Source organism: Oncorhynchus clarkii, chromosome 12 (genome assembly GCF_045791955.1).
Source record: "Oncorhynchus clarkii lewisi isolate Uvic-CL-2024 chromosome 12, UVic_Ocla_1.0, whole genome shotgun sequence".
Lineage (NCBI taxonomy): Eukaryota > Metazoa > Chordata > Actinopteri > Salmoniformes > Salmonidae > Oncorhynchus > Oncorhynchus clarkii.
In genome coordinates this window covers 77,163,119-77,191,101 of record NC_092158.1, presented here as the reverse complement: position 1 = coordinate 77,191,101, position 27,983 = coordinate 77,163,119, and the positions used below count along the sequence as shown (strand labels likewise).

At 44.0% G+C, this 27,983-nt stretch overlaps 4 protein-coding genes across 8 annotated transcripts in view; all 4 read right to left on the bottom strand.

The window, feature by feature from the left end:
* LOC139421361 (myosin-10-like) overlaps positions 1–8,878 on the bottom strand; it is a 70,045-nt gene extending 61,167 nt beyond the window's left edge. The window contains exons 1-2 of one of the 5 annotated variants that reach the window (XR_011635613.1): positions 8,712–8,872; positions 6,191–6,563 (exon numbers count right to left, since the gene is read on the bottom strand). Coding sequence is in view for 4 of the 5 variants with exons in the window: in XM_071172162.1 (XP_071028263.1) it covers positions 6,191–6,535 (345 nt within the window). In the remaining variant the exon portion in view is untranslated. Of the gene's footprint in view, positions 1–6,190; positions 6,564–8,711 lie in introns of all 5 variants that reach the window. The other 4 variants (XM_071172162.1, XM_071172161.1, XM_071172159.1 and 1 more) reach the window with 4 other exon arrangements.
* Positions 8,879–9,666: 788 nt separating this feature from the next.
* LOC139422249 (probable ATP-dependent RNA helicase DDX47) lies at positions 9,667–12,750 on the bottom strand. The gene is made up of 11 exons (XM_071173427.1): positions 12,586–12,750; positions 12,170–12,263; positions 11,842–12,030; positions 11,677–11,748; positions 11,373–11,563; positions 11,137–11,253; positions 10,883–11,029; positions 10,616–10,753; positions 10,425–10,495; positions 10,200–10,329; positions 9,667–10,116 (listed from the first exon to the last, which is right to left on the bottom strand). Exons 1-11 carry the CDS (start codon positions 12,715–12,717, stop codon positions 9,925–9,927), a joined length of 1,473 nt encoding a protein of 490 aa, XP_071029528.1. The 5' UTR covers positions 12,718–12,750; the 3' UTR covers positions 9,667–9,924.
* A 299-nt stretch (positions 12,751–13,049) lies between these two features.
* Positions 13,050–19,478, bottom strand: LOC139421360 (WW domain-binding protein 11-like). The gene is made up of 12 exons (XM_071172158.1): positions 19,270–19,478; positions 17,015–17,101; positions 16,813–16,844; positions 16,626–16,719; positions 16,301–16,497; positions 16,046–16,179; positions 15,790–15,941; positions 15,453–15,680; positions 15,175–15,297; positions 14,682–14,966; positions 14,360–14,545; positions 13,050–14,090 (listed from the first exon to the last, which is right to left on the bottom strand). The coding sequence occupies exons 2-12, from the start codon at positions 17,076–17,078 to the stop codon at positions 13,441–13,443; spliced, it is 2,145 nt and encodes a 714-aa protein (XP_071028259.1). The 5' UTR covers positions 17,079–17,101; positions 19,270–19,478; the 3' UTR covers positions 13,050–13,440.
* Positions 19,479–22,048: 2,570 nt separating this feature from the next.
* On the bottom strand, positions 22,049–23,481 carry LOC139422248 (osteocalcin-like). Its single transcript, XM_071173426.1, has 4 exons — positions 23,421–23,481; positions 23,141–23,188; positions 22,871–22,964; positions 22,049–22,151 (listed from the first exon to the last, which is right to left on the bottom strand). The coding sequence occupies exons 1-4, from the start codon at positions 23,479–23,481 to the stop codon at positions 22,049–22,051; spliced, it is 306 nt and encodes a 101-aa protein (XP_071029527.1).
* Between the last annotated feature and the right edge of the window lie 4,502 nt (positions 23,482–27,983).

The window sequence follows — 27,983 nt, the reverse complement described above, 5'->3', positions numbered from 1 at the left end:
TCTCCCTCTCACCTCACCTCCCCACTCTCCCTCCCTCTCAGGAGGCCTCTCTTTCTCCCTCTCACCTCACCTCCCCACTCTCCCTCCCTCTCAGGAGGCCTCTCTTTCTCCCTCTCACCTCACCTCCCCACTCTCCCTCCCTCTCAGGAGGCCTCTCTTTCTCCCTCTCACCTCACCTCCCCACTCTCCCTCCCTCTCAGGAGGCCTCTCTTTCTCCCTCTCCCCTCACCTCCCCACTCTCCCTCCCTCTCAGGAGGCCTCTCTTTCTCCCTCTCTCACCTCCCTCACCTCCCTCCCCTCACTCTCCCTCCCTCTCAGGAGGCCTCTCTTTTCCCTCTCTCCCTCTCCCCTCACCTCCCCACTCTCCCTCCCTCTCAGGAGGCCTCTCCCTCCCTCTCAGGAGGCCTCTCTTCTCCCTCACCCACTCTCCCTCCCTCTCAGGAGGCCTCTCTTTCTCCCTCTCAGGAGGCCTCTCCCCACTCTCCCTCCCTCTCAGGAGGCCTCTCTTTCTCCCTCTCACTCTCCCTCCCTCTCAGGAGGCCTCTCCTCCCTCCCTCAGGAGGCCTCTCTTTCTCCCTCTCAGGAGGCCTCTCTCCCCCCACTCTCCCTCCCTCTCCCTCCCTCTCAGGAGGCCTCTCTTTCTCCCTCTCAGGCCTCTCTTTCTCCCTCTCACCTCACCTCCCCACTCTCCCTCCCTCTCAGGAGGCCTCTCTTTCTCCCTCTCCCCTCACCTCCCCACTCTCCCTCCCTCTCAGGAGGCCTCCTCTGAATCCCTCTCCCCTCACCTCTCCCTCTCAGGAGGCCTCTCTTTCTCCCTCTCACCAAAATGTGAATCCCTCTCCCCTCACCTCCCCACTCTCCCTCCCTCTCAGGAGGCCTCTCTTTCTCCCTCTCACCAAAATGTGAATCCCTCTCCCCTCACCTCCCCACTCTCCCTCCCTCTCAGGAGGCCTCTCTTTCTCCCTCTCACCAAAATGTGAATCCCTCTCCCCTCACCTCCCCACTCTCCCTCCCTCTCAGGAGGCCTCTCTTTCTCCCTCTCACCAAAATGTGAATCCCTCTCCCCTCACCTCCCCACTCTCCCTCCCTCTCAGGAGGCCTCTCTTTCTCCCTCTCACCAAAATGTGAATCCCTCTCCCCTCACCTCCCCACTCTCCCTCCCTCTCAGGAGGCCTCTCTTTCTCCCTCTCACCAAAATGTGAATCCCTCTCCCCTCACCTCCCCACTCTCCCTCCCTCTCAGGAGGCCTCTCTTTCTCCCTCTCACCAAAATGTGAATCCCTCTCCCCTCACCTCCCCACTCTCCCTCCCTCTCAGGAGGCCTCTCTTTCTCCCTCTCACCAAAATGTGAATCCCTCTCCCCTCACCTCCCCACTCTCCCTCCCTCTCAGGAGGCCTCTCTTTCTCCCTCTCACCAAAATGTGAATCCCTCTCCCCTCACCTCCCCACTCTCCCTCCCTCTCAGGAGGCTCTCTTTCTCCCTCTCACCAAAATGTGAATCCCTCTCCCCTCACCTCCCCACTCTCCCTCCCTCTCAGGAGGCCTCTCTTTCTCCCTCTCACCAAAATGTGAATCCCTCTCCCCTCACCTCCCCACTCTCCCTCCCTCTCAGGAGGCCTCTCTTTCTCCCTCTCACCAAAATGTGAATCCCTCTCCCCTCACCTCCCCACTCTCCCTCCCTCTCAGGAGGCCTCTCTTTCTCCCTCTCACCAAAATGTGAATCCCTCTCCCCTCACCTCCCCACTCTCCCTCCCTCTCAGGAGGCCTCTCTTTCTCCCTCTCACCAAAATGTGAATCCCTCTCCCCTCACCTCCCCACTCTCCCTCCCTCTCAGGAGGCCTCTCTTTCTCCCTCTCACCAAAATGTGAATCCCTCTCCCCTCACCTCCCCACTCTCCCTCCCTCTCAGGAGGCCTCTCTTTCTCCCTCTCACCAAAATGTGAATCCCTCTCCCCTTCCCTCCCCACTCTCCCTCCCTCTCAGGAGGCCTCTCTTTCTCCCTCTCACCAAAATGTGAATCCCTCTCCCCTCACCTCCCCACTCTCCCTCCCTCTCAGGAGGCCTCTCTTTCTCCCTCTCACCAAAATGTGAATCCCTCTCCCCTCACCTCCCCACTCTCCCTCCCTCTCAGGAGGCCTCTCTTTCTCCCTCTCACCAAAATGTGAATCCCTCTCCCCTCACCTCCCCACTCTCCCTCCCTCTCAGGAGGCCTCTCTTTCTCCCTCTCACCAAAATGTGAATCCCTCTCCCCTCACCTCCCCACTCTCCCTCCCTCTCAGGAGGCCTCTCTTTCTCCCTCTCACCAAAATGTGAATCCCTCTCCCCTTCCCTCCCCACTCTCCCTCCCTCTCAGGAGGCCTCTCTTTCTCCCTCTCACCAAAATGTGAATCCCTCTCCCCTCACCTCCCCACTCTCCCTCCCTCTCAGGAGGCCTCTCTTTCTCCCTCTCACCAAAATGTGAATCCCTCTCCCCTCACCTCCCCACTCTCCCTCCCTCTCAGGAGGCCTCTCTTTCTCCCTCTCACCAAAATGTGAATCCCTCTCCCCTCACCTCCCCACTCTCCCTCCCTCTCAGGAGGGGTTGGAGGCAGCAGCCTCTTCAGCGGAGGACGGAGTGGTAGGCCAGGCCTGCTGCTGGAGGGAGTGGGTCAGGTTAGCCTGCTCTCTATGCACCATGCTCCAGGGAAGGGGATATTTCCACTGTGAAATCGGATCCGGGGATGCAGTGGCTTAGTAACAGCTGAGAAACCCACAGGCAACAGCAGACATAACAGTCGCTTGCATCTGCCATTTGGAATTAATAGCACCCCGACTGCAGCAAGGTGAGGACGGCCTAGTCCATTGATCTGTGGAGAATGACCTTGACAGTGCATATTCATTAAAGCTAATAACCCTTCAAAGTATGCTTTGAAATAGGAGCAATACTCTTTGCGCAGACATATTGAATGAAAAAGAGTGTCAAGCTAATAGCAGGGTGTTCAACTATCTTGATTTGATAATGTAATGGGCTTTTAACATAATCATATTAATAATACCTGGGGAAACTGAAAGAAAGATAGCTATGCCTTAGGTGGAATTGTGGCATATACTATAAATGCATGGCACTAACGTTACATAGCTCTTAACCCATGCCCTTAACCACCAGCTTAAACACAAAGCTACTCAGAAATTCTCAAAACAGAAGATTTTTTATAAAATAAAGAAACTGTTGCTCACTCTTTCTGGATAATTTAATTCAAAAATAACCACTGATAACTGCATGATGATCCATGAAAAGCCTGGTGCTGGTTTGGTATCCATGGAGTGTGTGTGTGTTTATGTGTGTGTGTGTGTGTGTGTGTGTTTGCCAAGTTTATGATAACACCTAAGATGTTTACATGCAAAATAGTTCTCCATGGAACAATGGCAATGCCATGACAACAACAAAAGACTCAAGATATGACTATGTGGGAGGCCTGAACACAATGCCACTCTTGAGAGGGGGTTAATGTACCCTTTATGCATGCACATAGCGAGTGAAAGCTTGTTCTTGAACCTCAATAAAGAAACATATCAGCCAAACAAGAATGACAAGACAGCTAATTAGTGGGGGTTTTCCATTAGTGATACCACCTACATCCTGTCAACCAAGAGGCAGCTGGCCTCCACAAGTACAGAAGCTCAGCCAAGACTGCAATACATTTATTCAATGTTTGAACAATCAAACATTTGAAACACCTAAATAAGTGCAGGAATATGGTTATTGGCATTGGGCAGAGCATTAGGACCGAGAAAAGAGAAATCGTAAATTAGAGAGTGAGTGCAGGAAAGGAGACAGGACAGTCAGACACATTGCAATGAAGTGGGCGGGAGACAGACGGACGCTGTTTTCATGAAAGAATGCTGATGCTTTCTGACAGCTGGGGATTATATGCTGACACAAAGGCCTGGTTGTAGCGTCGCTAGCTAGCGTTCCGGTTAGCCTGTTACCCACTGGACTGGCTCAACTCCCTGACTTCACATGGAGCCAAGGCTACGCCACCAAGCCATACTGGGGCCTCACTGAGGGACTGACCACAACGCACAGAGCCACATTACCCAGGAGGCTCCCTCTGCACGCCAACCCTAGCTCAGACACACAAAGCCTGGGGCAGCAGCGTACAGCGCAGCTGGGGATGGGTTATGCCCCACTGTGGGGGGAGGTCACCTCCTGGGGCTGGGGCACTCTCCCACTGACACAAACATGTTCTTCATTTATGTCACGCCTACTCCCTTCCCGCTCTCCGGCGCTCATTAAAAATCCTACAATGTGATTTTCTGGATATTTTTTCCTCATTTTGTCTGTCATAGTTGAAGTGTACCTATGATGAAAATTACAGGCCTCTCTCCTCTTTTTAAGTCGAAGAAATTGCACAATTTCAATTGACGGATTTCCTTATTTGAACTGTAACTCAGTAAAAACTTTGAAATTGTTGCATGTTGCGTTTATATTTTTGTTCAGTGTAGTTTAATTTTCACTACAGCCATTATTCAACAACACACAGATGAAGAGAGCCTTCAAGAAACATGGAGAAACATAAAGCTACTATCTAGTGGAATTCGTCATCAAGCCTGGTAGAGAAGATAAATCAAAAAGACTGCAGTTCCTCCAGAATCCCCGTCGCCATGTCTCTGGTGATAACCAATCCACATTCTATTCCTGGAACGCATGTCACTAAATGGGTCAAGATCACGACGATACACTGTATATAGGACATCATTAGCTAGACACATCAGCACCGAAACATAGCTGCAGATAACTCCACAAACAATGAAAGCATGCAATTTAAACCAATGCAAACTCGGACGTTGGATTTTATTGCACGTGTGCTTAGATTAAAAAAAAGTTTACGGACTACAGAATGGAAAATAGTGATGGGATACCAACAGCAAGAGGTAGCTTTAAAATCTCCCTAAATGAGTGACATCATATACATCACTGACACTATCTATCATCTAATGGAATTCTGGGATTGTAGGAGGTCTTTTCTACAGACGGCTTATGTGTGAGAGGACAAAGGCTCCCGACCATAAAGATGAACCAGACCTATCGCAGCCAGTCTGGGCCATAGAGCACAGCAGCAACTGTGACAGGAGGTGGGCCAGTGCCTCTCCCAGTCTGCCACCCTGCCCTGGGGCTCCACAGTCAACACACAGGGCCAAATGTGTTGGCTTTAATACCCAGGGACCCCACTGAGATGAGAGAGCCCCGTAGACAGCTCAGAGATCAAACAGGGCAACCACGAGGAATGGGGTCATACAAACAAACTGACCCACCAATGTTTATGGTAGAAATGTCACCTACAAAGGACATGTCACCTAAAGAAGATGGCAGGTAATATAGATACAGAGAGAGAACTTACCATCGATCTGAACTATCTGGAAACGGTTATAGAGTATGATCAGTCTTTGTGTGTTTTTTAAACTTCAATCAAGCCACAAGACAGTGGTGTATCCAAATACCCATACTAAATAGTATGCGAAAAAAAAGAAAGTGTTATAGTATATGCAATTTCTAAAATAGTACTCCAAATGAGTCATCTCATTGCGTTAACTGATTGCGTTAACTCCCGCCATTCGCTCATTTTGGTACAGCAGTCAATTTATCTGATTATCAGCTGTTGTCAGACACGTGAGTCAGAAAAGACAAGTGAATTCTACTAGATCAAACGTAAAAATCAGTATGCAGTTTATGTGTGTAGTACTTATTCAGACACAGACCCTGTTTCCTCAGAGTTCCCCAGAGGTTAGGTTCTGTAGGTGAGCCAGGCCCTCTCAACATTATCAAGAGACCAATACATGGGATTCTGTGGTCTGGGTCTCATTTAAGATATGCGTTGCCAGAGTTGCTGAAAAACAGCTAAAATATTGAACTATTGAGCAATGTCTGTTGTGTGCATTATGTGTGAGTATGGTTGAATTTGCTTTCTAGGTGAATAGATGTATAATAAGAATACACTCAGAAAAAAGGTGCTATCTAGAGAAGCCAACAGGGTTTTCAGGCTGACCCCATAGGAGAACCCCTATGTAGAACCCTTTTTCGTTCCAGGTAGAACCCTTTCCACAGAGGGTTCTACATTGAACTCAAAGGGGTTGTACCTGGAACCAAAAAGGGTTATCCTAACCCTTTTGCAACCCTTTTTTCTAACAGTGTACAACAACACAACCACTCACATAGATGAGGCCAGAGTAGTAGCGGTCTTTGAGGTTGTGCAGCACCGAGGCCTCATTCAGGCAGGTGAGCTCGGCCATGTCTTCCACCTTGCTGAACTTGGGCGGGTTCATCTTCTGGATGTCGTCCTTATTGACAACGGCCTTCTTGCCATTCTCGGACAGTTCCACCACCACCTCCTCTCCCCGCTCCTCCTTGATGCTGGCCGCCTCAAAACCATGACGCTCTGAAGGGATCCACACCACCTTCTTGGCTGTCCAGTCGGCCTGTGTGGCCGGGTTGTAGACCACAGCGCGATCCACAAACAGGTACCGCTCCGGGTCCTCCAGCCCACTTCGATGAGCCATTTTGGGGGTACCAGACAAAGAGTGCCACCTGGAAGAGGCAGAGACAGGCAGAAACTCAGTATAACAACATGTTTGTCATGAAATGTTAAGCACTCTCAGGCATGGCACTTATCAAGGTTGCATTCCTTTGTGACAATACAGCTACCCCCTTTTCAAGCCTAGATGTAGCCAGCAGATCCGACCCGCTTGCTTACAGTTGCACTGGGGTCGGACAGCATTCCTGTGTAGATTAAGACACCGTGAAGCCGGCACGAATATGGCTCGGAAAACGCACCTCAATCCAAGGATGAGAAAAGCATTGCACTCTGAGAATTGTCCCATTATCCCAACTGTTACACCGAGAAGACTGAACTACTGCTAGTTTTTACGGAAAGCTGTCCTTTTCGTCCTCATGCTAGGTAGAAGAAGCCACAGCAGCCATTTTGGAAGGTGTGTTTCCCGAGCCATATCGCACATCGGCTCTGCGAGATATCAAGGGTTTCCCAAACTTGGTCCTGGGCCACCCCCGGGGGCACATTTTGTTTTTGTTGCTGTAGCACTCACAGCCGATTCAAATAATCAAAGCTTGATGATGAGTTGGATATTTGAATCAGCTGTGAATTTGGGAAAACCTGTCTTAAACTATATAGGAATGCGGTCTGACCCTAGCGCAGCTGTAGCAAGCTGTCAGATCTGCTGGCTAGCCTAGGTGGGGACATTTTACTCACCTGTATCTTATTTTCAGGAGGTTATGAAGGGTTATGAAGGGAGGCACAGTGCAAAGTTGCATAATTTTACATGCTTACAAAAATGGATGAGATGAGTCTACTCTGCTGCACAGCACTAGGCCTAGCAATGGATAACAAATGGTAGCTAGGTAGCCTAAGTGCTTTCCAGAGCAGCCCAGAATTCTCGCAGGTTCCCCACTCTCTGAGGGCTTGACAGAAAGCTGATCAAATCAAATGTATTTATAAAACCCTTCTTACATCAGCTGATATCTCAAAGTGCTGTACAGAAACCCAGCCTAAAACCCCAAACAGCAAGCAATGCAAAGGTGTAGAAGCACGGTGCCTAGGAAAAACACCCTAGAAAGGCCAGAAGCTAGGAAGAAACCTAGAGAGGAACCAGGCTATGAGGGGTGGCCAGTCCTCTTCCGGCAGGGTCAGATAATAATAATCACAGTGATGTTTCCAGTTTTCAGGGATACAGTATTCAACATAAATGTAGGGACTATTTTTAAGGATGCTACATTATTGTACAGGTTACCCAACGTCCTCATTGTTTCTTTATTTCTCACAGGTTATACTTTAAGCGTTTTGAAAGCTAACTGCAGTACGACAAAAGTGTGTTTCTTGTGTATGATATTGGTTTCCGCCACACTATATCAGATATTGGACAGAGGACACAGATGTTTGTTACATTGTATCTGTACACGCCAAATAGGCCTACAGCATCATTGCTTTTTACAGCAGAATTTATCACACGTTCCTCATCCAAGTAGACGTTTGCAGCCAAACATTGAAAGCAATTCCTCACCTTCAGGTGGAGTATTCATCTTGTTGAACAAATGCATTCAGAATAAAGTAAGTGCCAAACAGAACCCACTTTTTAAAAACGTTTTTGTTGTTGATTTGCCTGACAGGCTGCCTACATTGTTAACTCGTTTAATAACGCGCGTCTTACGCTGACTTGACTAGAGCCATCTCGCGCGCTGGTGTAACGGTGTTGTGAATGGGAAGCAATCTGTCCACACATGACAATCAACATAGACAATAAACATGTATTTATTAGAGCAGCAGTTCCCCGAACAACCTATATCGCTATTATAGATCACATAGATTCAGATAGCTGCACGTTATCTGACATTTACGATCACTTTGATAACAGAAACCATCTGAAATCATGCAGAGAGCTCTACTGGTCAAGGGAGTCAATTTTGGTGTAGCAACAACTCCAAAGTCCTAATTTCTATTTTATTCAATTAAAATCTTCAATAAATATAACGCAATATATGCCTTTAACATATTTTAATTCAACGTATCTGGGTAATCAATAGTTCTGAACATAATATAACGACATCATTGCAAGTATTTCCACAGTTGCGCTATGTAGCCTAAATCCATCTAGCCGGACAGTCTTCAAGCTGCTAATGTAACCATGCAGAATACAATTATTCCTAAAAGAGCTGGTAATTTACCTGGTGGTGAGAGAAGAAACGAGGACAACGGTTCACACGAATAGACCGACCTCCCTCTTTAATATCACTTTATGGAACAACACAACTGATATTCAGGCATCTATCTAGGATTTGGTTTGCACCAAAGACACTGCCCCTATGGTGGGTCCCCTCAACCGAACAGATCTGACAGCTGTTACTCCGCCCACGATGGGTTGTGCAGACATAGATATTGACCAATAGATCAGCTCCTCCGAATTCAATAGCTCATTGTGATGCTTTACGTGCTATATTTTCTAAAGTGTTGATATCCTCTGAAAAACAGACGTCTAATGATAAACAAATACAAATCATGTTTTATTCTGAAGCCACATGAGGTGAATATAATATCAAGCTGTGAAAGTCTATACACGGCACACACCTACTAGATGCGGCTAAAACACAATTGGATTCGCACGCTGCAGTCTCTGCTACCCTCGCCTCCTATTGGCTAAAAACAGAGAAAACCCAACTATTTTTAGAGGAATTATTTCTGGTCCATCGTTTCACCTGTTCCCTGACACCATTTTCAACCGGACCCTCGACATTTAAAAAAAAGTTTTCTAATACATTTCCTTTCAATTAAATCATTATGCTCAGTGCACGAAATAATGCACGTCTTTGTTCCTTCAGTCATTAACACGCTGTTGATGCAATGTTCATTTTGTATGTTCGTTAGGTATCGCATGGAGAGATATTTGACATGGTACAAATGTTACAATAAACTGCCACAGTAACTGGTTAGATAATGATATGCGACACCCCCATCTTGTGTCCAAAGTGGTGGGGCTTCTTTGTACCATTATCTTCCTGGAAATATAGGTCATTGTCTATTTTTCCCCTGTTCATGTCACCTGCATTGCAAATATACATTCAAAATATTTAATGAAATATTTAATAAAAATTCACAATGTTATATTATAATATAAGGATTCCATTCATGTTGAACAAGCTTTATTATCAAATTGTGAATACAACTCACTGAAAATGGTATTGATTTTACATAAACATTTTATTACAAATGGAAAGATTGATTAGTAAATTGAACAAGTCATTGGTAATTAAATAGCCTGTCTCGGTCATGTGGTGGTTGTAAAGAAAGAGGCATCTGTTAATAATCAGATGTTTTATATCAAGGAGAAAATGACATGCTATCTGACAATATGTACAGTATTGTGTTATTCTACTGACACCTTTAACGTCCGCCTCTCCATGCTGCTCCGCCACGGTTTTTTCCGCCTCCTCCCCCTCTGCCACCTCCTCTCCCCCCCCCTCCGCCACCACCAGCACCGCCTCTTACTTTCTTCCTCACACCGCTGGACTGCTCTGTGTCATCCCCCTCTTCTCCTCTGGGCCGCTTCCTTTTTTCTCCTTGTTCCTTCATTTCCTGAGAGGGAAAGAGGTTATCGTGACGGACTTTAGAGCTCTTACAATGACGACACTGCTGAAAAGACACTGATTGAGACTCACAATTCTGGCGAATCGCTGTGCCTCGCTCACTCTCTCCACCAGCATCATCACTTCCTCCTCCTGCGTGGGGAAGGCAGGCAGCTTCTTGCCAATCAGAGTTTCGATTCGCTGGAACAGCTCCACATCATACCTGAGAGGTTAATATGTCAATCAGAAGAAAATATTTGGACAAAGTCACCAATTTCAATAGGATTGGTTGAGATAGAGCATAAAGGTGGCCCTTACTGTGTGACAAATGTGATGGATTTTCCAGACCGTCCTGCTCTGGCGGTACGCCCCACTCTGTGGATGTAGTCCTGAGCGCACACACACACAATTAAACACCACTAAAATAGCTCAGTTGGGTCATCATTTGTGATAACATTGAAGAGACTGCACAGACCGGGGAGAAACATCCACACAAGCAAGATTGATACCTTTGAGTGGGTTGGGATGTCGTAGTTAATAACACAGTCTACATGTGGAATGTCCAGTCCTCTTGATGCCACGTCTGTCGCCAGCAACACAGAGCGAGACTTAGACTTGAACTTGTTCAGCGACCCCAGACGTTTGTTCTGACCAACAGAAAGACATTTATACTTTCTTACATGCAGATTTCTCTGATGTGTAAAACATTTGGAAGTGTTAGTATGATATTTGGAGTATGGTGGTAGACAGTAGTGTGTTTGGATAAGGGGGGGTACCTGACTCATCTGCCCATGCAGGGGGATGGCAGTGATGCCCAAGTTCCTGAGCAGCAGTGCCACACGCTGGGCATTGTTACACGTACTGCAGAAGATCATGAAGGAGTTCCCAGCCAGCTCGTTGATGATGGACACCAGGTAACAATCCTGGAGACACAGCCAGTTAACTTACAATCCAACACTAACCATACACAGCTTCTGACTTCTCAGAGACAAATGACCTTGATACCATTAGAAAATCAAACTTCAAGTACCTTGTATTTGGAGGGTATGAAGACATAGTACTGCTGAAGTTTTTCTACTGTTGAGTATTTGGTGTTAACGGCACATTTAACTGGATCCTTCAGAGCTGCTCTCTGCAGCTTGGCGACCTTGGTAAATATAGAAGACATAGAAGGGTTAGTGTGACAGGCCAGGTGTTAGGGATACTCTGACAAGTCTCAAATGAAAAGCTAAAAGGAATAGATAAAAGGGGCTATTACGTGGTTACCTTTTTGGTCATGGTGGCAGAAAAGAGAAACGTGCGTCTGTCTCTGGGAATAACCTTTAGGATCTTGTCCACCTCAGTCTCAAAGTCCATGTTGAGGATCCGGTCTGCCTCATCCATCACCAGGAACTTCAGCGCTCGCAGCGAGAAGCCTTTGGTGTTCTCTAAGTGGTCTATCAACCGCCCGGGGGTGGCTGTTATGACATGCACGGTGAATACACAGTTAGTATCAACCAGGAATGCACTTAAAAGATGGTACCATATTATGCAACTGAAAGGGGTAGGTTGGATGAAGTTATTTTCTCACCAATGACAATGTGAGGTTTCTTGGCCAGGACCAGGGATTGGGACATCATATCAATTCCTCCAACGATAACAGCTGAAACAGAAAAAAAGACGAGTTAAAACAACAGTCACATGACACTTGAGTTCCTTCAAATATATGTTTCTACTCCTTCCAATGCCCACGTACCGGTCTTGACTCCGATGCTTGAGCCCAAGGCCTCAAACTGTTCTGCTATCTGGAAAGCCAGCTCTCTGGTGGGGGTGAGTATGAGTGTATGCAGCCTCTGAGCGGAAGCGAGGAGTGACTGCAGGATGGGCAGAGCAAACGCACCTGTCTTCCCTGAGCCAGTCTCTGCCAAGCCAATTACATCCTTTCCTGAGAAAGGAGAGAAGAAAGTGCATTGTGAGTGTACAAACAGACATGAGACCTTCCCCCGAGAGGACAGGTCTTTACCAACCATTTTATACATGGCACAAACAAGAACATTCCCCCCACTCCATCCAACTGAACTCACCTTGTAAGGCTACAGGTATGGCCTCTACCTGGATCTTTGTAGGAGTCTTCCATCCCAACTGTTCACAAGCTTCGCACAGCACTTCAGTTACACCCTATATTAAACAGATGCATGCCATGGCAGAAATATGTAAACATGTTAGAATATGGAGTTTATGTTACACATCTACACACATCGCATGGCTGAATGCGCGCCCCATTTTCAAATGTCTGTCAATGACATCACATCATCTCACAGCTGTACCTAGCTATCATCAGTAGGATGCTGAACTGTATGTTGGTGGTTGAAAGACAGTTAACTTGCTAACTTATCAGCGGTAGGTTGGTTTGTTGATGTGCTGTTTTAACTAAGGTTAGCTCGCTTCCAAGCCGGCAAGCTTATACACCATTTCAATTTAGCTAGCTAACGTTACTCACCAGATCCTTGAAGGTCTTCAATTGTTCATCATTTTCAGCGATATTAACGTTACTGTTATCATCATTACTCGAATCTTCATCCTTTGCGTCATCTGTTTTTATCTCAACAATTTTCTTCGAGTCGTCCGCCATGCTTGTTTGCCAACGTGCCGTCTACGCTAAAGTGCGCATGTACGGAAATGGATAAGATTTCATGCTAGGATTTCTGGGACTTGATGTTCCCCGTTGAATTCATAAATCGTTCAAATTAATTGCAATGTTTAGACCACATTCAGTTGTCAAACGTTGCAGATAGAAATGCCATGAATAGAGCTGATGTGATTCCTTAGCCTAGTTCTTCCATCTGAATGTTCCAAAACGTTGCATCCTGCTGAACGAGCCTGTTCATCATGGTGGTTTATTAATTTCTAGTCTGACTTATGAAAAGATACTTAAAAAAAAAAGATTGGAATGAAAATAGTTAATTGAGTTTAAGTATTTATTTAGTTGCAGGTCTAACCATTTCAGACAAGCATATGCACACTCATTTGGATTTTCCTACAAACACCCCCTTTCTTTCTTTGAAATCCATTACGTTTCTCAGTTCAACAATAAAATAAACATTTGACAGTCATAAAAAAACACTAGCTTTTTCATAAAGATTGAGCCAAATTATCATAGCCATGTACAGTAAGTTGGTAGGGAGGAGATTCTAGTCTCATTGTGAAAAACAAAGCCTTTCTGCTTCATTTAGAGGAACCAATGTGTTTCTGAAAAGCATCTGCTTGATGGTATCACTAACACTTTCTTCATGGCCCCTACTGTTCATTCTTTCTCAACACACCCACCCTTTTCACCCCGCAGCCCTTGTCAATCTCAGAGGAGTCCTTCCATCTCCCTCATGAAGGCCTCATACATCTGGTCCTTGGTCTTCATGTTGGGCTGAGAGACTGGGCCCATCTGAGTAGGGTTGGCCGACCCCATGGGGGCAGCCATCGACTGCTGCTTCTGGCCTCCCACCCTTTCATCTCTTCTTCCTCTCTTTTCCATAGGCCCTCCTCCGCTCCCGGCCCCTTTATCTCTGCGTACCCTCAGCGCCGTGGGCACGAAGCGGGTGACCTCTGTCTTGGGGTTGATGATCTGGGGTTTGGCTGAGATGGTGGCTCCGCCACTCCCCTGGCCTGTTGCCAGATTGCTGCCTCCGGCTGAGATAGAGGTGATGTTGGCCCGCTTCTCGATGGTTGGTGCATGGTGGTGGCTGGTGGGGTTTGCGCCCGACGGCAGGGCACTTGTCCCCGGGGGAGGGGGCATCTGCATCCCTGGACGCATGGACATAGGCATTGAGGGAGGGGGCAGCATGGAGGCATTGGGGTTGCTCTGGGAGCCATCTGGGTTGGAGCCGGGTTTCTGGCGGTGGACGATGCTGGGGGGAGCACTGAGGACGTTGGAGTTAAGCGGCGGGGGGAAAAGAGAAAGGGGAGGGGCGAGTTGGCGTGGGGGGCCAGATCGTGGTGGAGGGGGGATACCTACAGAAAGGGAGAAGAGAGGAGATTAGAGTGGGGGGAAATCCTGCTTTATTCCCATGCTTTGCTGCCCAAAATACATTTTACATTCATTTTAGCTTGAGGTATGTGCCATGTTGACATATATTTTTATTACTGTTAACTTTGGGTACTACTGCATAACTGTAGTTATGTTTAAAAAAAAATTATGTTTTGACAATATTCCGTGTTTAAGGAGAAGGGATAAAGTCGCGAAATTCCAATAAAAGGCACAAAAATACATCCACACATACCTGGGGGAGCTGGGGGAGGCAGTCTGGGTGGGGGTCCCCGGGGTGGAGGACCAGGAGGGAGACCTGGAGGGGGGCCTGGGGGAGGGCCAGGGGGACGACCTGGAGGGGGGCCTGGGGGCAGTAGCCGGGGCATCGGTCCCCTTGGACCACCTAGCATACCAGGCGGCCTCAAAAACGGGGGAGCACCTTAGGATGACAAACAAGACATATCATATGACATATCACATCATAGTGCTTTGTTTTAGTAATTTGATAGTAATGAAGCAACGTCATACAAGATGACACTGTACTCCAATCATTACTACACATAAAACCAACTAACCTGGAGGAGGGCCGGGAGGCAGGCCAGAGGGCGGACCAGGAGGCCTCATTGGAGGAGCTGGGGGTGGTCCCAACGGTGGAGGCCCTGTTCCTGGTGGACCCTGCATGTGTAGAGGTGGTTGCTGTCCTCCCATTGGTCCAGAGGGTGGAGGCATGCGCTGATTGGGTATAAGATGAGATTGGTTGTCGCCTGGTGGTCCCCTATCCTCGATGTCGGAGTTGTCAGAGTCAGTATACTCCTCCTCAACTTCCTCTTCCTCCTCTTCGTCTTCAGGGATGGACTGCCCTGTAGACAAATAATAAAGGGGATGAGTGAGAAAGGGATGAAGGAAGAAATTATAACCTAGTTCCCAAGGAGAAATCATCCTCCATACAAACCTCTAAATTACGTCATTCTCCAAAATAGTGTCAACAATCCAATCATTCATCTGCATCATCAAGTCCTGCTGAAGTGTGGTAGTGGTGTTGTGTGCAGACTGAAGGAGATACATTACCTGCCATCCTAAGCATCATAGCCTGCAGAGGAGTGATGGCCTTTTTCTTCTTCACAATCCTCTTCTTCTTGCTCTTCTCCCTGGGTGCTGAGGGGGGCATGTCTGCAAACCGCACACTGCGTCCTGCAAAACATATCACACAACCTTGTGTAAAACACCATATCCGTGTTATCATTCTTTAAACTACAACACCAAGTAGTGCACAGACTTGAAGACCGAACCCAACACACTTGGGGTGATCAAGAAAGCACATATGCGGACAAGGCTCTGCCTCTCACCTGCATGTCTGTCCCCTCTGTCCTCCTCTCTGCCCTTCTCTCTATCGTCCTCCATCATCCTCTTGTCAACCTCGCCTCCGTCATCCCTCTCTCCTTCACTGTCCTCTTCAGAGTCGCTGTCGTCTTCCTCCCCATCGTCTCCATCGCTCTCGCTCCCACTGTCCCTCTCTCCTCCCATCAGCATAGTGTCCATGGATTTCTCCATGTCAGAGGCCTGGTTGGACAGATCTGGTTGTAGGCAGAGAAAGGTGGATTTGGATGAGAAAGTAGAATGAAGCATATTTATTCCTCCCAATCCCATGTGCAAACAAGCAGTAGTGAGGTGTGTGTGCAGTACCTGCGTCTGCTGCGAACTGGGCCCTGCGTGAGGCGTACAGTGCCAGGACCTGAGACGGTGGGGGGCCAGGTGGGGGACCCGGGGGTTTCCTACCAGGGGGTAACCGAGGGACGCCTGCCACCGCTGCAGACATGGAGGCACTGATCCCCTTACTGAGAGAGAAAGAGAGAGTGAGAGAGTGTTTACAGAGCAGCTGGTAGGGTTGTGGTATGGTCCATAGGAACTGACAGCACTGTAAATTCAGGGGAGTGCCCACCTAAACGAGGAGCCCTTCTTCAGGATGGAGGGAGGCTGGGCCCCAGGCAGGGGGATGTCCTGGATCAGGATGCTGGAGGGGGCGTGGGGCATCTCTGGGAGTGGGATGCTATCCACCTCCACCAGTTCAGCATTCTAGTTGACAGAGCGAGGAAGAGAAAGTGTGAGTAGTGAACAGCAAAAATTATGACATAATCTCAGCACTGCTCGGTTTATCTGTGCAATTCATACATGTTCATCAGCATAGCATACACACCTTGACTGAGTCGAAGTAGAGTGACAGCTTGCCACGATTGCTCTCATAGTCCAGCTCCAGTTTGCGTAGCTCTTTGTAAGTGTCTGGGTTCTCTCTTTCGTACAAACGTACGATGCGCTCAAACGTCTCCCGTAGCTTCTTCCTCTTGTCCCTCAGCACCTTCTCATTCAGCAGTGGCTGCTGCACAGGGTTGAACTCTGGCACAGGAAAAAAACAGATAGAGAATGGATGTGAACAGGAGAAAAGAAAATGATAAGCAAGATCTTTTTGGAAGACAAATAACAAATCGCACAACCTTGTTTAAAACCCGTTTGCAATGGCTCACCCATTTCATCCAGCTTCTCCATGTCTTTGATGATCTGTCTGGGGTCCTTCATCTTCAGTACAGCTGTTCTCACCATCATCCTCTGCTTCTTGTTCTGTGGCGCAGCAAAGAAGAACACAGTGAGATTTATAGACAGACTACAAAGTCAACCTGTCATTGACATTCAACTTGTCAGCCAAGGTCTTACCTTCTTCAGCTCCCGTTTCCTGGCCTCCTTCCCTGAAGAGGAAAAGGCACCGCATTAAGTTTGATGTAGAACCTGTTACCTTACAGCTCTTCTACATTGATGCCTTTACTATTGTTCATAGAGCATGTGGTCATGCTCAAGGTGAGGTGAACGTATGATGTGAGCGGTCACATGACGATGGAAAGGGTATGACGTTACTTACTGGCCTGGTCGGTGGGGTTCATGAACTTCCCACTCTTGGTGGAGGAGGTCGAACGTCGCCCCATGGTGATGGTGCGTCTCCTTCACCCTGCCAGGGAAGATACAGTATCAACTTATTGCAATCTGGAGAAAATCTATAAGTTATACTTCTAAGATAGCTGCTGGGATGGTGTAAATAAAACTAGGCTGTATTACACACTGCAATGTATATTCCAACCATGAGCCCCAGCCTGCTCTGCTCTTGCTGAACAAAAACTTTTTTTTGTGTGATTCCTAACCAATGGCTGCGCTGTGTAGACCTACGGTGGCAGTTCAGAGGGAGAGTTTTTGGGCTTCTTCCCAAAAAAATGCACTCTTGCGCATGAACAGTGTTTCCCAACCCTGGTCCTTGAGTACCTCCAATAGTACACATTTCTATTGTAACCCTGGACAAGCATACCCGATTCAACTTGTCAACTAATCATCAAGCCCTCAATGATGCGTGTTTGTCAAGGGCCACAACGAAACAATGTACTGTTGGGAGTATTAGAGGACCAGAGTTGGGAAACACTGCTATAGCCTATCTTCAGTTAAGTTTAAGAAGGAGAGCGCAAAGATGAAAAGGAAGGCTGGAGGTCAACTTTATAGCTTGCTACTACTATATGGGTTTCTTGCCCATGATGTAGGCCTATTTATCAGAGTTATTGACCTCACAATAAGCCAGATTCGAGTAACTTACATTGTGGTGCTGAAATGAAGCAATCAATCGGAAATGGACAGCTCATGGTGCTGAAAGCAGGCAAATTCAAATAGGCATAATTCACTTCAACAGTCTTAATTTTAATTAGTTTACTAACAAGAGGGCTTTGTGTTGGAGCCTATTTAAAAAAAATAAGAGGTAGGCTCACCTGGTTGGCAGACTAACTTAGGCTATAGGCTGCTATGTCAATAGATTTGTTGGTCAATTCCACCATCCACTCTTTAAATAACAGCACTTCACTGACAAGGAGGCTAAGTTAAAACCAAGACTCAAATTGATGGGGTATGAGATGGTATGCCATAGGCCTGCTTTTTATTAAAGAAAATTGCAAAAAAGAAAAAACAGATCTGATTATATAAAGTGATCTATAACAGTGCTTTGGTCCGTGATGCTTTATGCTAGAAACAAGCTGTAAAATATCCAGGAAAGACATGATTCTGATGCATATGGGGATATCATTGTTTCTAGCACAAAGACAAAAAATGTCCTTTGCTTGGGAAGTAATCGTATTCTGTCACTACCAATTGATTAAGTTATTCACTTTCTATACAATATAAGTGTGTACAATGTATAATGTTTAAACCCAGACAGCTTTTAGGTAAACGCTTGTGACCTTCTCTCGTTGGGTTGAGCTACAGAAGAAGAGTAGCGAGCAGTTAAAGCTGCCATTTTTCTGCGTCGGTCTACTCTGCCTGGGGTGATAAGTTAGGCCTAACTTTGGAAAGCACCATGCTCAGATTCCTAATGAGGTCTCAGATTTTATTATTTGCAAACAGGGGCAGTTTCATTGCAAACAAGACATTTATTTGGCATTGGATTAATATGATGAGATGAACACACAGGCATATGTTCATTCTTAGCCTGTAATTTTGGAAAATGGTACGTATTAAACAAATATTCATATTTAAGGCTCTGGTCTGTCCAATAAGTGAGGGTAAACGGTAGACATGTTCTCTGCTATCCACTTTGTTTTAATTATTATTTTAGGTATAGGGGAGGGTCACTCGTTTTTTGCGTTCAGGGAGGGTTTAGGTAAAATATATTTTGCTCTAGGGAGGACCATCCATTTTCATTTCAGAGAGGTCATTTTTATAAATAACGTTCACTCTCTTGCTGCGCTTAAACCAATAATGAATTGCCTTTTGACATTGTGCTGGGAAACATACTTGTACATACAAGTTCGTCTCCCAGCACAATGTCACAAAACAATTATCGTTTGAATAGCAGCTAGTCAGAAGTATACGTTAACTAGTCCAAACTAACAACTAACGTTAGGTAAATTAGCTAGCAAAGCTGTACCAGTTCTAATGTTAGCTAGCCATAGATAATGCAAATACTCGCCAATATGAATTTGCTGAAATGTTAAATAGTTAGCTAGCTAGCACATTTTGTAACCAACGGTAGCTATATCACCAAAGTCTGCAGGTTTCACATCAGCATAACGTTAGCTAGCTAAATTAGCCAGTCAACTAGCTCGATGAACAGGTAACGAAAAAGCTAACTTGAATTGACTCTACCTTTATCCACGTGAAAACTGTGGGCAGTGCGCCTTTCCCCTCTCTTACTTTCCAATCGGGTGAATTGTCAACTATAAATGCCGTTGCCTGTATCAAACTAATGTATGTGATACCCTTTTAGATCACACTGACATAAACGCTTCTGGCTAATTGATGCCGTCCACCATGTTTTGATTGCCGCGAGCTAGGGCGGAAGTCTCGTGTGAGATAAACCGGAAACACCAAAAAAGAAGGTCAAACTAAATACGCTCAACCCCCCCAGTGGCTGACCTAGTAGACTGCAGTTTTGCACCCAAAGTCTTTGCTTCATGTCTGCAGTTTTGGGTGAACCTGCTACCTTTGCTACTGCTACTGTTACGAATAGCCTACGCTTCAACCAAGTTCTCTTGCAGGTGAGTGTGTGCCTTTTGCATTTTATTATACATTATTTTGTGGGTAGAATGGCCAGGTTAAACTAATATTAAGGCAAGATGACCTTACATACAGTTGAAGTTGGACGTTTACATACACCTCAGTCAAATACATTTAAACTTAGTTTTTCACAATTCCTGACATTTAATCGTAGTAAAAATGCCCTGTTTTAGGTCAGTTAGGATCACCACTTTATTTTAAGAATGTAAAATGTCAGAATAATGGTAGAGAGAATGATTTATTTCAGCTTTTATTTCTTTCATCACATTCCCAGTGGGTCAGAAGTTTACATACGCTCAATTAGTATTTGGTAGCATTGCCTTTACATTGTTTAACTTGGGTCAAACGTTTTGGGTAGCCTTCCACAAGCTTCCCACAATAAGTTGGGTGAATTTTGGCCCATTCCTCCTGACAGAGCTGGTGTGACTGAGTCACGTTTGTAGACCTCCTTGTTCACACACGCTTTTTCAGTTCTGCCCACACATTTTCTATACGATTGAGGTCAGGGCTTTGGGATGGCCACTCCAATACCTTGACTTTGTTGTCCTTAAGCCATTTTGCCACAACTTTGGAAGTATGCTTGGGGTCATTGTCCACTTGGAAGTCCTATTTGCGACCAAGCTTTAACTTCCTGACTGATGTCTTGTGATGTTGCTTCAATATATCCACATAATTTTCCTTCGTCATGATGCCATCTATTTTTTGAAGTGCACCAGTCCCTCCTGTAGCAAAGCACCCCCACAACATGATGCTGCCACCTCCGTGCTTAACGGTTGAGATGGTGTTATTTGGCTTGCAAGCCTCCCCCTTTTTCCTCCAAACAAAACAATGGTCTTTATGGCCAAACAGTTTTATTTTAGTTTTATCAGACCTGAGGACATTTCTCCAAAAAGTATGATCTTTGTCCCCATGTGCAGTTGCAAACCGTAGTCTGGCTTTTTTTATGCCGGTTTTGGAGCAGTGGCTTCTACCTTGCTGAGGGACATTTCAGGCTATGTTGATATAGGACTTGTTTTACTGTGGATATAGATACTTTTGTAACTGTTTCCTCCAGCATCTTCACAAGGTCCTTTGCTGTTGTTCTGGGATTGATTTGCACTTTTCGCACCAAAGTACGTTCATCTCTAGGAAACAGAACGCGTCTCCTTCCTGAGCGGTATGACGGCTGCGTGGTCCCATGGTGTATATACTTGTGTACTATTGTTTGTACAGATGAACGTGGTACGTTCAGGAGTTTGGACATTTCTCCCAAGGATGAACCAGACTTCTGGAGGTCTACCATTTGTTTTCTGAGGTCTTGGCTGATTTCTTTAGATTTTCCCATGATGTCAAGCAAAGAGGCACTGAGTTTGAAGGTAAGCATTGAAATACATCCACAGGTACACCTCCAATTGACTCCAATGATGTCAATTAGCCTATCAGAAGCTTCTAATGCCATGACATCATTTTCTGGAATTGTCCAAGCTGTTTAAAGGCACAGTCAACTTAGTGTATGTAAACTTCTGACCAACTGGAATTGTGATACAGTGAAATATAAGTGAAATAATCTGTCTGTAAACAATTGTTGGAAAAATGACTTGTGTCATGCACAAAGTAGATGTCCTAACCGACTTGCCAAAGCTATAAACTACAAGTTTTATTGACGCCAAACAAAGTGTTTGTAAACTTCCGACTTCAACTGTGAATGCGAACATTGGCAGTGATGACCAAGTTAAATGCCCCAGCATTGGGAACATTTATGCAATTGAACAGGTAGATAGATATGTTTGTTCATGCAATATAAAATGCAATGTAGTCTAAATGTTTTCAGCTGTCATAGATGTTTTATATTCATGAAGGTGCTGAAGATCTGTACATGCAACTTTGCTCTTTCAATATTTCAATAAACAAAGTCAGAAAATGTCAAGCCAAGGGAACTTTTTGCTCCACTATTGTTGCTCCACTATAGTTGTATCAAGGTCTTTACCAGCCTTTGATACCACAGAGGTCATTTCTTCAGGTCTCCATTAGTGTGTAACCTAATCTGTTTCTCATTTGTTCCCTTTAAGGAAATTACAGATCTCACACAATGTATCATGTTATAACATTGTTAGAATATTGTTATGTAATATGAAATAATTTTATGAAAGACACATTGTTTAGATATTTTTGTTGACCATGCTACACTACAGAATATTACCAAATAGTTATCTTGATAACTTCCCATTGTCCTCTTTCTCTCTTTCTCTCTCGCTCTCCCTCTAACACCGTATCAATTTATACTTCATTTGTTTAGATTTATTCAGATGTTTCACCCTCAGAACATTACACCTACTTCTCTCCAAAAAGCCTTGCAGAATGGAAGTTGGTTTGTGGAGTGTGTTGACATCTAGTATGGGATTGGTCCATAGAATTCGGTGTAGGCAGCAATGATCCCAGCTGTGTCCATCAGGTTCTCACACCAGTAGTTAAGCTCACACACCTCCCTCAGACTGGGAATGAAGGGGTTGGGCAGTTTCCATAAAATAAGAGGAAGAGGTGAAAGAAGAAAGGGGGGAAAAAAACAACATAGATAAAAATCTAGATATTATCCAGTGTGAAGAAAGAGGCTTATATAATTAACATTTCACTCCATAACAACAGGAAATTCCCTGAATATTTGTGCACATTTCATCTTAAATGAATCTTAAATGAAGTGGAAATGATGCTTGTTCCCATACAAACATTGATTAACATCAAAACACATACACTGAGTGAACAAAACATTAAGAACACCTGCTCTTTCCATGATATAGACTGACCAGGTGAATCCAGGTGAGAGCTATGATCCCTTATTGATGTCACTTGTTAAAGCCACTTCAGTCAGTGTAGATGAAGAGGAGGATACAGGTTAAAGAGGGATTTGTAAGCCTTGAGACAATTGAGACATGGATTGTGTATGTGTGAAATTCAGAGACTGAATGGGCAAGACAAGGGATTTAAGTGCCTTTGAACAGGGTACGGTAGTAAGTGCCAGGCACACCGGTCTGTGTCAGGAACGACAACACTGTTGGGTTTTTTACACTCAATAGTTTCCAGTGTTTATTAAGAATGGTCCACCACCCAAATTACATCCAGTCAACTTCACACAACTTATGACACCTTGTAGAAAAACAACCTTGTGTGCCAGGCTATCAGATGACAGACAGGGGACAACAGAACAGTACTGTACCTCTCCAGCTGAGTCAGGGACAAGTCTGCAAGGGCAGTGCCGGCTCTCTTCTGTCGCACCAAAGTGGAGGCCAGGTCCTTCTTAACAAACACACCTGTAAGGTCATAGAACATATTCACTTTTTAAAACGAGAGAAATATAAACAAGTGTAATCCCACTGCACTTAGAATAACCATGTTCAGTGCATCTACGACTGGTCATCAACATTACAGTACACACAATCAGACCCCTTGCCATTCTGGTACTAATTATCCTAGTGGTGTTTCTTACCCACTCTTTTCTCACTAGCAGGCTTTGAGGCAGTGGGGGTAGAGGAGTCTATGTAGACAGGAAACACTATTGTACATGATTAATCATCTCGATCTGAAAACACAACTACAACATTATAAATTGTTTACATGTTTTATTTATTCTTTAACATTTATATGAAGTTTAATTATTTATTTGATTATTTTCCTTATTCCATTTATGCTGAAATCCTAAAAAGAGTTGCACATTTTGCACAGGTGCAAAACCTTGACTAACGCTGTCTCTCTATCTCTGCTCTTACCTCCAATAGAGTGGCACACACATGCCAGAGCACAGAGGACACGGATGGCCAAGGTCTTCATCTTTCTCTTTGCTGTTGGTTCACAATCTGGACGATCAACAAGTATGAGATTTAGACTGTTCTGTCTTGCTTGTCTCTCTCACCAGTACATGAACACACACTCAGTTTATAGTTATGACCCTCACAATATCTTGAGTTGTAATTGGTTGAGGAATCATGTATCATACACCCACAAGCAACAGCAAATGTACACTGGCACCTTGAACAGATACACACACACACACACACACACTGAATTCTCAAATAATTGTTGCATACATTCTAAACATTCGAAAAAACATTCTACATTTATGCTTCATCATATTTTTTGGTGAGATCATGCTTTAAATGATTATGATTTTTTTTTAAACCCCATGAAAAAATAGTGTGACACCTTTTATACTTAACTTAAGATATGTACATGTCTCTAAAAATTCCCACACCTACAGTGGGGGCCAAAATGTACACCCTTGATGAAGATGAAATTAATAATTATTTTACTGAGTTAAATTGTATGCTCCAAAAATGTGGAAATTAAATAATTATTTTATTGAGTTAAATTGTATGCTCCAAAAATGTGGAAATTAAATAATTATATTACTGAGTTAAATTGTATGCTCCAAAATTTTTGAAATTGTATTATTTTATACTAATACACAGTGGTGGAAAACGTACCTAATCGTAATACTTGAGTACAAGTAGAGATATCTTAATAGAAAATGACTAAAGTAAAAGTGAAAGATATCCAGTAAAATACTACAAATACAAAAGTATTTGGTTTTAAATATACTTAAGTATCAAAAGTAAATGTAGTTGCTAAAAAATATACCTAAGTATCAAAAGTAAATGTATGAATAATTTCACATTCCTTATATTATGAAGCAAACCACACGGCACTATTTAGATTTTTTTTTATGGATAGCTAGGGGCACACTACAACACTCAGACATAATTTACAAACATAGCATGTGTGTTTAGTGAGTCTGCCAGATCAGATGCAGTAGGGATGACCAGGGGGGTTCTCTTGATAAGTGTGTGAATTGGACAATTTTCCTGTCCTGCTAAGCATTTGAAATGTAACTTTAGGACATCAGGGAAAATGTATGGAGTAAAAAGTACATTATTTTCCTTAGGAATGTAGTAAAAGTTGTCAAAAATGTAAATAGTAAAGTAAAGTACAGATACCCAAAACAACTACATAAGTAGTACTTTAAAGTATTTTTTACTTAAGTACTTTACACCACTGCTAATACAATTCTTCAGAGAAAGACATTTTGTTTAACAAGTAATACTTTTTTTCTCAAAAAGATAGGGGTCAAAACTATTGACATCCTTGTTTTCAGTACCTTTCAATACCTCACCTTGCTAGGATAATGGCAATGAGGCATTTTTTTTATGAGTTGGAAAACATATTGGGAGGGATCTTAGACCATTCCTCCATACATAATCCTTCCAGATCCTTGATATCCTTCATCTGTGCTTATAGATTGCCAGCAGCATACCACCCTGCATACCACTGCTGGCTTGTTTCTGATGCTAAGCAGGGTTGGTCCTGGTCAGTTCCTGGATGGGAGACCAGATGCTGCTGGAAGTGGTGTTGGAGGGCCAGTAGGAGGCACTCTTTCCTCTGGTCTAAAAATAAAATATCCCAACTGCCCTGTGTAGGGTGCTGTATTTCGGATGGGATGTTAAACGGGTGTCCTGACTCTCTGAGGTCATTAAAGATCCCATGGCACTTATCGTAAGAGTAGGGGTGTTAACCTTGATGTCCTGGCTAAATTCCCAATCTGGCCCTCAAACCATCACGGTCACCTAATAATCCCCAGTTTACAATTGGCTCATTCATCCCCCTCCTCTCCCCTGTAACTATTCCCCAGGTTGTGGCTGCAAATGAGAACGTGTTCTCAGTCAACTTACCTGGTAAAATGATGGATAAAAAAATATAGATTGCCCTCTTCTTTTCGAACCACAGGGTTTCTATGGATTTCAAGTCTTGAGAATGAGAGGACCATTCCAAAATGTTGATTTTGTAGCCAATTAACCATTTCTTTGTGGATGTTGATGTGTGCTTGGGGTTATTGTCTTGCTGGAAGATCCACTTGCTGCCAAGTTTCAACCTCCTGGCAGAGGCAACCAGTTTTTGGCTAAAATGTCTATGTACTGGGTAAAGTTCATGATGACGTTGACCTCAGCAAGGGCCCCAGGACCAGTGGAAGCAAAATAGCACCATAACATTCAAGATCCACCACCATATTTTACAAAGAGCTCTATTTTCATGTCATCTGACCATAGCACTGACTCCAATACAAGTGCCAATGCTGTTTAGCAAACTCCAGGCGTTTACATTTGTAGGATGACATGAAAATAGAGAATGAAAATGTCCCTTTTTTTTGTTGCATACAATATAGCTCAGTATTTGAATTATTTATTTTATACAGTCATTTTTGCTCATCTTTATCAAGGGTGTCAATAATTTCGGACCCCACTGTATAAAGACAACACTCCTTTAAATGTGCAGTACCACCAGACAACCTCAAGAGGTCCGAGTTTTACAGCATGCCCACACGACATCATATTCAAACCACTAACTAACTACTGGTTGATAAAACCATATGATACTAATCAAACAAGAAGAGAAACCGACATCCGTCATTATGTGACAGACTTTTGATCAGAGGTTTTGCTTTTTTATAACAAACCACAGTGATTTCCTATATGAAGAAACTGAAAGCAATTTTTAGATTGATTGTTGATTGTACATTCATTCACCAGTAATACACATATTATGGTATATCCAGTGCCTGTATGGAGCATTGATAGGCATATAAAAACTAAAACACATAAATTGTTCAACTACTGAAGTAGAACAAAATTCTATTATATTCGGCTCCATTTTATTCTGCTCAATTATTTTCTATTCTGCTTCATTTGATTCTATTCTGCTCCATTATATTCTATTCTGCTCCATTATATTCTATTACTTGTTGCCTTTTCCCCACTCATGTTCAACTTCTTAAGTAGCACTTTATTGCTTGACAGCATTGCAGAATGTAGAGACCTCACCCTTAAGGGGTGTGTAAAGACCTTACTGAAAGACCTCACCCTTAAGGGAAATGTCCCTCTATATTTTGCTCTCTCAGTTTCTTTCCAAGTCGGACTTCTGGGCCTTGACAATGTGGGGTGTAATTTCAGCGTCTGGGTCAGTGCTGATGTCGTTCCTCCACGTAGAGACAAAGTTCAGAAATCTATCCTAGCAAAGCCTTCATTATGAACATTTTGGTTCTGCGGAATCACAAAAAAACATCAATGTGACTGCCCGTTCGTGGGCAGTGGTGGAAAAAGTACCCAATTGTCACACTTGAGTAAAAGTTTAGATACCTTAATAGAAAGTTACTCAAGTAAAAGTGAAAGTCACCCAGTAAAATAACCTCTTGAGTAAAAGTCTAAAAGTATCTGGTTTTAAATGTACTTAAGTATCAAAAGTCAATTGAATTGCTAAAATATACTTAAGTATCAAAAGTAAAATTATAAATAATTGTAAATTCCTTATAATAAGCTAAGTGGAAGGCACCATGTTCTTATTTTTTAAATGTATGGATAGTCAGGGGCACACTCCAAATCTCAGACATTATTTACAAAAGATGCATTTGTGTTTAGTGAGTCCGCCAGACCATAGGCAGTAGGGATGTCCATGTGTTCTCTTGATAAGTGCGTGAATTTCACGCATTGAAAATGTATGGAGTAAAAATAACAATATTTTCTACAGGAATATAGTGAGGTAAATAAAATTAAATAATATAAATAATATAAAATAATATAAATAGTGAAGTACAGATACCCCCAAAAAATGACTTAAGCAGTACTTGAAAATATTTGTACTTAAGTACTTTACACCACTGTTCGTGGGTGTGCCATGACCAGATCCAGTGTGATGCTTGTGTCTCTCTCATCTTCTAGAGACTGACATTCACTGTGTTCAGATGACCTCTGGTTCTTATGGTACGGTAAGGAGCTGCATCTTGTCAACAAAACCAGTGACCAGCTGACTACTTATTTTTGTATGTGACCTGGGAATTAGTATTTTCTATTGATACCATTGATGCTCCCATTTACAAAAGTTAGGGAAAAAACTACCAAAAATATATACATTTACATTCCAAAAGAGGAAGATGAGGCCATACAAACTACTGGATTATCAAACAAATAGTAACTGACTTTGAACATAATTTACACTTACAGTTTAAAAACAGGTGCAAACTTTGTCATGCTGGTGCAAAAATTCAGCTTCCCTTGACTTTTATTGTTTCCACACTACATTTTTCTGATTTGTTGCTACCACACGGGTCAAACTGGGACAGCTATTAGCGTTCACACATCTGCTCCCTATTCAAAATCATATTCAACTGAAATTTGGCAACACGTGGAACCAAATGAGGTGGAATTCTATAGCCCACAAGTAAGGTTACTAAGCCCCTCTGAGGAATATCGTGACACCATAGGATTTAGACAATGAATGTAAGAAAC

What these genes read in the sequence shown, in the direction of transcription:
- LOC139422249 (XM_071173427.1), bottom strand. Translation starts at nt 12,717, where the DNA reads ATGGCGGACGACTCGAAGAAAATTGTTGAGATAAAAACAGATGACGCA. An exon ending in TCCATCACATTTGTCACACA is followed by an intron (nt 10,330 to 10,424) that starts GTAAGGGCCACC and finishes TTAACCTCTCAG; the next exon opens with GTATGATGTGGAGCTGTTCC. An exon ending in CACAGCGATTCGCCAGAATT is followed by an intron (nt 10,117 to 10,199) that starts GTGAGTCTCAAT and finishes TTTCCCTCTCAG; the next exon opens with GAAATGAAGGAACAAGGAGA.
- LOC139421360 (XM_071172158.1), bottom strand. Translation starts at nt 17,078, where the DNA reads ATGGGGCGACGTTCGACCTCCTCCACCAAGAGTGGGAAGTTCATGAAC. An exon ending in GGAAACGGGAGCTGAAGAAG is followed by an intron (nt 16,720 to 16,812) that starts GTAAGACCTTGG and finishes GCTGCGCCACAG; the next exon opens with AACAAGAAGCAGAGGATGAT. An exon ending in GCCTCCCCCAGCTCCCCCAG is followed by an intron (nt 14,091 to 14,359) that starts GTATGTGTGGAT and finishes CCCTTTCTGTAG; the next exon opens with GTATCCCCCCTCCACCACGA.
- LOC139422248 (XM_071173426.1), bottom strand. Translation starts at nt 23,481, where the DNA reads ATGAAGACCTTGGCCATCCGTGTCCTCTGTGCTCTGGCATGTGTGTGC. An exon ending in TGTGTGCCACTCTATTGGAG is followed by an intron (nt 23,189 to 23,420) that starts GTAAGAGCAGAG and finishes CTGTCTACATAG; the next exon opens with ACTCCTCTACCCCCACTGCC. An exon ending in TCCCTGACTCAGCTGGAGAG is followed by an intron (nt 22,152 to 22,870) that starts GTACAGTACTGT and finishes CTTCATTCCCAG; the next exon opens with TCTGAGGGAGGTGTGTGAGC.